General features: G+C 43.4%; 2 protein-coding genes across 3 annotated transcripts; both read left to right on the top strand.

Moving 5' to 3' along the window:
* Positions 1 to 150: 150 nt before the first annotated feature.
* On the top strand, positions 151 to 2,137 carry dynll2b (dynein, light chain, LC8-type 2b). Of its 2 annotated transcripts, none has more exons than XM_041050982.1 (3): positions 151 to 257; positions 1,024 to 1,168; positions 1,277 to 2,136. In XM_041050982.1, exons 2-3 carry the CDS (start codon positions 1,037 to 1,039, stop codon positions 1,412 to 1,414), a joined length of 270 nt encoding a protein of 89 aa, XP_040906916.1. In that variant the 5' UTR covers positions 151 to 257; positions 1,024 to 1,036; the 3' UTR covers positions 1,415 to 2,136. The 2 variants fall into 2 exon arrangements, with proteins under 2 accessions (XP_040906916.1, XP_040906915.1); XM_041050981.1 differs by lacking the exon at positions 151 to 257 and adding an exon at positions 263 to 329 and having other exon boundaries at positions 1,277 to 2,137.
* A 430-nt stretch (positions 2,138 to 2,567) lies between these two features.
* Positions 2,568 to 10,037, top strand: heatr6 (HEAT repeat containing 6). Its single transcript, XM_041052419.1, has 20 exons — positions 2,568 to 2,859; positions 3,176 to 3,283; positions 3,393 to 3,533; positions 3,626 to 3,741; positions 3,956 to 4,070; positions 4,165 to 4,266; positions 4,393 to 4,557; positions 4,636 to 4,883; positions 5,144 to 5,318; positions 5,407 to 5,613; positions 5,880 to 5,979; positions 6,058 to 6,452; positions 6,557 to 6,679; positions 6,914 to 7,000; positions 7,422 to 7,556; positions 7,654 to 7,776; positions 7,884 to 8,008; positions 8,174 to 8,270; positions 8,528 to 8,732; positions 8,844 to 10,037. The coding sequence occupies exons 1-20, from the start codon at positions 2,569 to 2,571 to the stop codon at positions 9,407 to 9,409; spliced, it is 3,624 nt and encodes a 1,207-aa protein (XP_040908353.1). The 5' UTR covers position 2,568; the 3' UTR covers positions 9,410 to 10,037.
* Positions 10,038 to 10,522: the final 485 nt, after the last annotated feature.

Below are 10,522 nucleotides of genomic sequence, written 5' to 3'. Positions count from 1 at the left end.
TCTATGGGGAGGCGGTGGGGTGGGGTGGTTGCGAAAAAAAAAATAGTGGTGCATTCTGGGTGGAAATAAGATGCAGGCACTGTCCGCAAGTAAAAAACGCCGTCAGCAGGGTGGAGACTTCACTTCGGCCAATCAGAATGTGACTGTGCTGTGGAGGGCGGAGCTAAGACGCACGCTTTCCGTGCATAAATTTAACCAAAACCTGTGCAGCTGCCCGGAACGCACGAGTCTTAACGTTATTACTTCACAGCGAGACGGTAAGACTAAGTAGCATGTCAGGTTTTGTAAGCTGCTATTTATCATTAATGAAGCCGGTGCGCTATTAACAGATGAGAGTGAACACCGAGGCTTCTGTTGCTTGCATGCTAATCTCTCCTGAGCCTCTTGTATTTGTGCAGAGAAGCTGTGCGAAGGCTCTTTCCACTTTGTTTGCAAACCTCACAACTTGAGCCAGCGATGCCAGAAACTGAAGATCTGAATGATAGAAGGAGTAACTTGTTGAATATGTGCAGAAATAGTTGTTTCTTCACAAAGTTATACTGCTGTCAATTATACACTGCAGGCGCATCCATTTCAATTATGTTGCTGAATTTTGTATCTCATGTCAGCACCCTTTTTTATTGCTTACTGCGAGATTTGTAGACAGGACGCATTGTTTGTCCCACATATCCATATCCATTAGTGAGTTGTCTAAATGCACGGAGTAAAACCAGGTCAGTCTTGGGTATATCTTAGGGCAATTAAAGTTTTTCTTCAAGGTAATCCAGATGACTTGGTGATCTTGCTTCATGAGGCCTCCTATTCAGTCATCTGGATTGGATAGGGTGTCAGTCTTAATTTAGCTCTCCATTGTAAATAATGTAAATCATCAAATCAAGATGCAAAGAAGTAGACTTGTGTCTACAGTGACTGTTTCTGTAAGTCTGTGTTGGTGCCGTGGAAATTGAACGTCAAGTTTCACTAGTTGCCTGAACTGGAACTATGGAAAAATGTCACTGAATGTTATGTTCTTCTCTTGTGCAGTCAAAAAGCCATCATGTCTGACAAAAAGGCAGTGATAAAGAATGCAGACATGTCTGATGAAATGCAGCAGGACGCAGTGGACTGTGCCATGCAGGCTATGGAAAAGTACAACATTGAGAAGGATATCGCTGCCTATGTCAAGAAGGTACGTTAAATCAGTATTAAATAATTAACACAAACATGTCATGTTTGTTGAGGCCTTTATTTTAATGGCCTCTTATCTATGCTATGCTACATATTGTCTTCCCTGCAGGAGTTTGACAAGAAGTACAATCCCACATGGCACTGCATTGTTGGGAGGAACTTTGGCAGCTATGTGACGCACGAGACGAAGCATTTCATCTACTTCTACCTGGGCCAAGTGGCCATTCTGCTGTTCAAGTCGGGCTGAAATCCATACATGCCCTCATAACACTACTTTTAATTCAGCCCTTAACACTTCTGTGCCATGCTGTACATTTGCTGCCGCCTTTCTGCAAACATGCCTACCTCCTGGTTTCCTGCTTGCTTCAGTCTGTCATTGTTTGCCACCTACAGCACCACCACCATCATTGGTGGATGGTGCGCTAGCCTGGACTGGTGATGTGCCACTATAGAAAATGCCAATGTAAAACCACTTAATCATGCCAACACTCAGTCAGCATCTGCACATTTGACAGACTCCCCATGAATCATAATTTCCAGATATTATTTCTGCTGTGCACTGATGCACGGACCTTGTACGTTATTTCATATGAATTTGTTGTATAATAACTTATTTTTCAAGAAATTAAAACGAGCAACAAAGTTTTTGTTGAAATGCCTTTAATTTTCAGTGTCGACTGAGATTGAATAAAAATGCCAAGTGTTGCTCACACTTAATAAAGACTATTACATGCTAAGAGATTGAAGCTTTTGTACATGCTTGAACATTCCTGTTTCCACTTGTGCTGTCAAAATTTGTAACGTTACTGCTGTACATCTCTGGAATGTAATTTAGTGTGCCCTTTGGTATTGTGATATTTTCAACATGTTGATCACAAAACAACTTTGCGACAGTAAATTGGATCAAAATATGTCTGTGGCTAGTCTGTGTGTGTATGCTTTCTTGAATTTTATAGTGTGACGCAGGATACGTACTTTTGTTCCTTAAAGCTTGAATGATTTTTTTTTTTTCAAAGTTAATGTTATTTCTAAAAAAACATTTCAGAGGGAAGTAATAACATTAATGCTATTATATCAAATTCAAAAACAAAATGCAACAAGAAAATATGTACAAAATAAATATTACATGAGTATGTTGAAAATTCTTTAATCTTTTGATACTTAATGTAAAGAAATATGCTTAAATTTTAAATGCAGGGCTCTCGTCTTGTGATGGTGTATTTTAACATTTTAGCAAATGTAAAATGTAATGCTAAAGTTTGCTCATTCACTTAAAATTAGGCAGAGTAATAATTGGTATTACACTGCAGGGGGCAGTAATGAGCCCGATATCTGGATGTTAAACTTGAATTTAACGCAAGAACCACCGAAAAAATTTCAAATACTTCCGAGGCTAAAAACATGGCGGCCCACTCCGGGTTGTCAGCACCGGCTCTTGGCCGTGCCGGAGCCCCTCTTTTCTCCTCGGCGGTTCTTACTGAGTCGACCCCGTTCACTCCCATGGGGGCGGACGGCTGGCAGCTCGGCTCGCCGTCGGACGCTGAGAAACAGTTTTCCCGCTGCGCCGCTAAGCTCCGAGCCCTGCGAGCAGACTCAGGCCAACTCAGGGAGGAGCTCAACCTGCTGTTTGACCAGCTCCTTTCTGAAAACTACAACAAAACCTTCTACCCCAGTATCAACATCCGGCCAGAGGTAACACAAACTCTCTTTGGTCTTGTAGAGATGTCTAACTTTAATTTGTGATACTGGAAGATTCAAATAAATAGACGCTGATATTATTCTTGTGTTGAGGTTTGCTTGGTGCCATAGTAACATAGCATATCAAGCACAGTAACACAGTTAGACTTAATTATGCCCCACAGCACATAATGTTATGCTTTCCCCAGGCATCTAGCTTCTCGAATGTGTATGTCTGCTGATATTCTTGTATCTGTAACAGCAGAGTGAAATGTCTTTGGGTTTTAGACTGTTGGTCGGACAAAACAAAACATTTCCATTTCCGTTTCAGGATGTGTGTTCTCTGCTGAAACATGCCAGCTGTCTTGTGCCGCTGAGTCAGGAACATTTAGTCATCAAACTCTGTCAGCTAATACATCATCTTCTCAATCAGCTGAAGGTAAGAACTACACTTTACAAACAGCAGAGCTCAGCCTACACATCCACCAGTGTACTCAGTATGAGTTGGCAAGTTTTTCCTACTCCATTGATTTTTTTTTTCTTTTAAGGTAATAATGGATGAGCAGACATTGAACGTATTGGTGAACTATACCGCTAGTGCATTAAAAACGTGCAGCACATGGACACATTCAGATGTCCTCTTGGCGCTCTCCACAATAGTGTATGGGAATGGACCTCAGTGCCACCAGGTAAGTAGGACTGTCTGTGCAAATGTTCTGGAAGCCTAATGTTATTAAGGATAATTATTGAATGTTTACACTGAGATTTTTCTCATACATAGCACCTCAGTGACTTACTGGGTGAAGATGGAGTGCTTCTGCAGTATAGTGCTCCATCTCAGGCAAATATGGAACTACGCCGTGTTGCTCTTACCTGTATGGCCAACATCTGTCTCAGGTAGGCTTTAGCATCCCGAGAAATTTAGCCAGTCACCTTGTTGTACATTTTTGTTGGCATGCATGTGGATTTGTGTTTTAAAACTTTGCATTCCAATCCACAAACATGCTTTTGTATGGTAGTGTGTTTCTCTCTGCCTAAATGCTCCTTCTTCTTGGTACTTAAATTCTTGGTTGTAATCGTTTCTGTTGTTGGCTGCATTGTTTCTCTCCAGGATCCCTGGTCAGCCACCTTTGGATGATCAACACAGAAGTGTATGTTACAGAGTCTTCCTGAAAACACTGCAGTCACCCAAACCTCCCAACACTGACGAGCTCTTCTACTGCATGGTAAAGACATTTTGTGTGTTCTAACAAAAGTTTAAATGGCGGAAATGCATTCAATAATATCTGATCCATGCCTACCCTTGTCTCCTCTGTCTAGGTGATCCAGGCAGCACTGAAGGGACTCCAGTGTTGTCTCTCGGGTGGGAAGTGGAAATTTGGTGGAGGAGAGGAGCTTGGCTCTGTACTGGCCACACTTAAGGTGCAAAACCTGTAGCACACTTTAAGATTTTTATATTGCTTTATCATTTTTAGCATTTTCCAGCAATAAACACTTCATGACAGTCAATGTTGTGGTAAGTTGGAAATTTGTACACATGTTCTGCAGAGGCTCACGTTCCAGGGAGCTCCAGGTGTGAATGCAGAGTGGCCGGCGGTGCTTTACCCAGCACCTCTTCCACAATATGAGGGTCCCTCTGCACCAAAACCTGCTGAACCACCAAAACCCTCTGAACCACCAAAGGATGGCGCCGTGCCAGGCAAAGCCTCAGGGGTAAGGCAAACCTTCAATTTTGTTGATCTCTTGAGTTATAGTGAGGACTGTATTAAAATCAGCTGTGTCTCTCCTAAGAATAAAAAGAGGAAATCCAGAGGGAAGGGGAAGAAGACGAGCACTGAGGAGAGCAGAGCGGATGATGGAGAGGAAAATGATAGAGAGGCAGTGTCTGCATTTCAGAAAGGAGGGGGAAGAGAAGGAGGCAGAGGTGAGGGAGACTTCTTGTCTAAACCCTCTACCACGTCTCTCTACCCGTCCTGGAAGCTAAACAGTTCGGACTCAGAGTTTTCAGACGCAGAGGGCAACGCACAGAGCAAATTAAGGTAGAGAGAGACTGATCATGCTCATGTTCATCCATATCACTACTTTCTCATTGATGCATGCATGGTAATTTTTTTTTTTTCAATGAAAGTTGAAGCTTTGTGCTGTGCATCCATTTCATTACTACAAGCTGAAGATATTTTGAATGTTAACTTTGAGGAACATAATTAATTTTATGCCTTGTAAAAGCTTTTCATTCTTGCATGAATGTGTGAGAAATAATTTTCTGGGTGGTCCATCCTGCCTTATTTTTCTGTTTCAGACTTTACCACAGTCGTGTGCGCCAGGGAGCTCTGCACTGTTTGCTGGCTGTGGTGAAAGGTGTAGAAAAACGGACTCTGTATGGTTACTGGTCTTCCTTCATCCCTGACTCTCCCATTGGGGGACCACCACCTCTCACTCTGCTCACAATTATACTGAAGGACCCATCGCCAAAGGTACAACACAACCTCACTCATGTCCTAGTTCTCCTCAACATGTACGACTGTAACATCTTTCTCTCCTCTTTCTCTTTCTCTTTCTTAGGTACGTGCGTGTGCGCTGCAGGTATTGTCGGCCATGCTGGACGGCTCCCGTCAGTTCCTGGCTGTGGCTGAAGATACAGCGTCCCCTCGTACATCTTACACCCCTTTCTCTTTCTCGCTGGCTACTACTGTCCGAGAACTGCACCGTGCTCTCAGTCTGGCTCTGCTGGCTGAGAGCGCCCCACAGACACTCACGCAGGTCATAAAGGTACGATAACGTGTGTGATACTACCTTTGTCTATTGAAAGATAAAGGGGAAGTGCTCTGATTTTATTGTTGGCAGCCAAGTTGCATTGTGGGCAATGTAGGCACCAGGTTTTGGAAAGGACAAAAAAAAATGTGTGGAACGACAAAGACAATATCTCTGATTCTGCTCTAACGATTTTTTTCCCATCGTTAGTCCAGCAATGTTGTGGAAATATAAATTTTAATAACAGCCACAGGTTACAGGTCTCCTTCTTTCCTGTGTCTTAGTGTCTGGCCTATCTGGTGGCCAATGCTCCTTATCACCGTCTCAGACCTGGTCTGCTCAGCCCACTCTGGAAGCAGATGCGTCCCTATGTGCGCCACAGAGGTCTGTATTTTGTCAGTGCTCTCAACTAACAGGTCAGGAGTTTGTGCTGCTATTAAAACAGTTGTTCTCTGTCTTCAGACGTGAATGTACGCGTGTCAGTCCTGACTCTTTACGGGGCTCTGGTGACCACTCAGGCTCCTCTCCCTGAGGTGCAGCTCTTGCTTCGACAGCCAGACAGCAGCAGCAACACTGGTTCCTTCACGCCCCAGGACTCAGTTCTCAGCTGGAGACAAAGAGACGGAGTGTCCTCGCCCTCTCGCACACCAGTCACCCCTTCCCAGCGCAGCCTGCACACACACTCTCCCCATGTTCTTCGCACACCGGGCGAAGAGGACAGCTCGCCACCGTGGCTGCTGCAGCTGTGTGTGTCGCTGGTGACTCAGCCCAGAGAGGACCATTCAGACAGCGAGGGAGCAGGATCAGGAGGAGGTGCGGTTTTGGAGCCCTCCCCTGTCCGACTGGAAGCTTTACAGGTGAGATAGATTCTGTGAGACAGAAAACAACTAACAAAATTCCCAAAAATCACATCTGAAGGTGATTTTTAAAAAAATGTTTATCCTGTATCACTGTGTTTCAGGTCCTGTCCCACCTGGTACGTGGCTACTTCTCTCTAACCCAAGCATGTCTGTGTGAGATTGGACAGGTGAGCGCACGCTGCCTTGGGGAGACGGACCCCTCTATACAACTGCACGGAGCAAAGGTGAGACCCTCTAATTCCTCTTACTCTTTTAAGTGACTTTCACACTACTCATGGTTTGTTTATTTTTTCTGCATCTATGTTCAAGCTTCAAAAACAGAGATGGTGTATGTAAAGTTTGAAAATGGATTCTGTGATTCCATGACAACTCTTAACAAACATTTCTAAATTATATAAGTAGAACCCAGAAGGGTCTAGATCTGGGCAGTGATATCTATGTCATCAACTTTTGTTTAGTTACTAGAGGAGCTGGGGACAGGAATAATCCAGCAATACAGAGCAGAGAGCAATGTGCCTGAGAGCTCGAGGATCCCCATGAGTCACGTACGTACAAACTGTTTTTATACTGTATCAGGTTAGACCTGTTTTATTTAGTTAAGAAACCCGCGTTTCATATTGATGTTTGTTAACTTTAACTGTGTTCGATTCTTTCCTCTTTCATTCAGATATTGTTGAAGGAAACTAATGAACCAGAGCTGACTAGGGCCCATACTCTTCTGTATCCAAATATATGTCAGTATACACTGTTTATAAAATAGGCCCTAGTTTTGGTAAAGAGATTTAACCAAAACTGTCTGAAGAAGAGTGTTGTTTTAATGTCACGTTTTGAAAGAGTCAGATCCTGAAAAGTGTTGGTTAATCTCAATATTTCAGTTGTGTGATTAGAAAATTCTAAATGCCAAATTTTAAGGTATATTATTGTGTTTTCATTGTGTGTGTGTATGTGCATGATATAATGATATAGGTGGTGCAGTTTTGGTCAGAAGTCTTGAGTGGTCCGCTGAACGCAGCGCTGCAGAACGAACAGCATCCCATGCTGCAGACGAGTGCCTGCGACACACTGTCCTCCATCCTGCCACAGGCCTTCGCGCAGCTGCCTGTGAGTGTCACAGTGATTGAATTCTTGTCTGTTTTTACACAGCAAATACCGAGCTTCATGGAAGCTGTGTGTGTGTGATGTGCAACGTTGTTTTCAGGACAAGACCCAGCTGATGTGCATCACTGTGCTGCTGGGGCTGACCTACAGTGAAAACTACCTGGTGAAGACCGCAGCTGTAAGGGCTTTGGGAGTCTACATACTGTTCCCCTGTCTGAGAGAGGTAGGGACAGCGACAAGCACAGAGAGCACCCACTAAAATCTCATTTAGGTCTGGAAAAATGTTTCCGACCCAAAAGGCTCTGTTCTGAGGTTGTGATATCTTTTCAGGATGTGATGTTCGTGGCCGACACAGCAAACACTATCCTCGCCGCCCTCGACGATCGATCTCCAAATGTCCGTGCCAAGGCTGCCTGGTCTCTTGGCAATCTCACAGACACACTCATTGTCAATATGTAAGAAAGTGTACAGAGCACACACTGCATGCTTCTGTATATTAACATATTCTGATGTTGAATAAAATAAAGCATAGATCAATAGGTTCTAAGAATAAACTCTAATTTAGATAAAACAAGCATCATAATCAAGATATAAAACCTGTTCTTTTTTCTCTATATTAGGGAGAGTGTAGGTGTGGACTTCCAGGAAGAGTTATCAGACATGCTGCTGCTCAAGATGCTGCAGGCAGCTACTCGAGCATCAGCCGACAAAGACAGGGTGAGAGCATTGACATTTTAATACACAAGAGCAAAAGCTGAAAACTGTAACTCTGTAAATGCATGAATGAAAAGTATCTTCCCTGCTTAAGAATGTTAATTAATTCAAAGCCATGAAAAATCAAAGGCAAAATGCTCTTTTGCGTTAAGCTCTCATGAAGAAATCAACTATCTGCCAAGTGATGACATTATTTTCTCATCTTCCTTTTGATTGGATCTCATCTTTCTCATCTTGCGTCCCCTCCTAAACCCTTCCAGGTGAAGTCTAATGCAGTGCGAGCGCTCGGGAATCTGCTTCATTTCCTGCGTCAGAGTCAGCTGACCCGGTCTGCTTTCCAACGCCCGCTGGAAGACGCAGTCCGTGCTCTCGTAAAAACTGTCCAATCAGAGGCCACGATGAAGGTCAGGTGGAATGCCTGTTATGCCTTGGGAAATGCTTTCAGAAACCCTGCGCTGCCACTCGGTAAATCTCTATTCCCAGGGCATTCCCCTGTGTTTTCTCTCAGGAGAAACTGATCAGTGATTCTCACACGTGAAACCTAACAGTTCATTTCTGTTTCTTTCTTCCTCTCAGATTCAGCCCTGTGGTCCCGCGACGCGTTCTCTGCCCTCTGCCACGTTGTTACTTCCTGTAAGAACTTCAAGGTGCGGATCAAATCAGCTGCTGCCCTTGCAGTTCCCGCCCATCGTGGCTGCTATGGGGACACGATACGGTTCAGCTGCGTGTGGAGTTCACTGGCAACAGCACTTGAGAACAGCGAAGACACAAACGACTTCTTGGAGTACCGCTACAGTGCCAGCCTGCGACACACGCTCTCACAAGCTCTCCTGCATCTGCTCAGCCTCAGCCAGTCTCAAGACTTGGCCGCCCTCGGGGCATCGCTGGCTGGCGAGGAGGGGAAGGGCATCAAAGAGTATTTGATCAGATATCTCAGAGCGGAGGAAGCAGGAGGAGAGGGAGCGGAGGGAGAGAAAGACGCAGGCGGGGACAGCGTCAACCCTCAGCAGAGAGTCGGACGTCTGCAGCAGACTCTGATCAGAGTGAAGGGGTTGAAGACTGAAGGGGGAGAGGAAGAGGGAGGTAAGGAGGTCATAGTCAGGTTTCTGGAGGATTTGCTAAAGACCTGTGAAGAGCCATAAAGAGTCACATCTCCAGCTGCAGCGCTGGGTTTCAGAAAACTGAGATCTGTGATCACAAAAGCTTGTCTCTCAGGTCGGGACAAAGCAGTGACTGAAGGCAAATATTATGTAATCAGCTTTGTCATAGTGTGATCTTAGGACATCACAAAGAACCACAAGACTGTTCAGAAAAACGCAAGGCAAGAACTATGTTTTTTTTTCTTAGTGCAGTTCGCAGAGGCTTTTTATATCCTTTTATTTACCTAATTGCACTTTTTTTTGACTTCTCGTGGAATCATACTGCGATGATATGAACATGCCATGTTATTTAACAAAATTTAGTTGTCCAAGTTAATTAATGTTAGCAAAATAATTCATTGAAGTCCCACGTGTGGAGAGTTTTGACTGATTTGGAACACTGATCATCGGTTTGATTGTTTTACTTATGATTTTACTATAATTTGCCAAATCAATGATGGACAAATATTCTTAATATCATTTTACTGATTTAGTAATGCCCAGCCATTATTCATGTTATGATGTACACTACATTGTCTATGTGAACACAGTTATAATGACGCAGGCTGGACTGACAGACTGGACATCTGTGCAGTCAAAATGAGATGTTCAAAACAATAAATAATTTCAATGATCTCCCACAGTGTGGCTTCAGAGTTACTCAACATAAGAGTCTAGACACAGTAGGTGTTGATGTCCGAGAAATCTTTCGTTAGCTCTGCAAAATCCATTCAGGTCTCTATCTTCTTCCTGACACAAAATTCACAAAATGAGATAGGTCTCATATAAACAGAAATACTTTGGAGTCATTGTTGCTTAATTTAAAAAAAAGAAAGAAAATCAACAGTAAAATGTCTACTTTCGAAGTCTGTAAGTATCACCTCGATATTTTAGGTGTAATGAGGCTCAAGACTCACTTGGGCATTATAGTTTATGAGCTTTAATGTAATTCTGTTTTATATGCATACATGTTTTATTGAAACCTCAGGTTCAACTTATTTCACTGAAGTGTAAAAAAAAAAAAAAAAAAAAAAAAAAAAAATCAGAATTCAAGTAACCTCCAGTGACTGAAAACATGAACTTCAGTACAAGGTTGGATTACTAAACTTGTTGCCT

This window comes from Toxotes jaculatrix, chromosome 12, assembly GCF_017976425.1.
Source record: "Toxotes jaculatrix isolate fToxJac2 chromosome 12, fToxJac2.pri, whole genome shotgun sequence".
NCBI lineage: Eukaryota > Metazoa > Chordata > Actinopteri > Toxotidae > Toxotes > Toxotes jaculatrix.
Note: the sequence above shows the minus strand (reverse complement) of the source record. Positions and strands in the feature narration are given on the sequence as shown.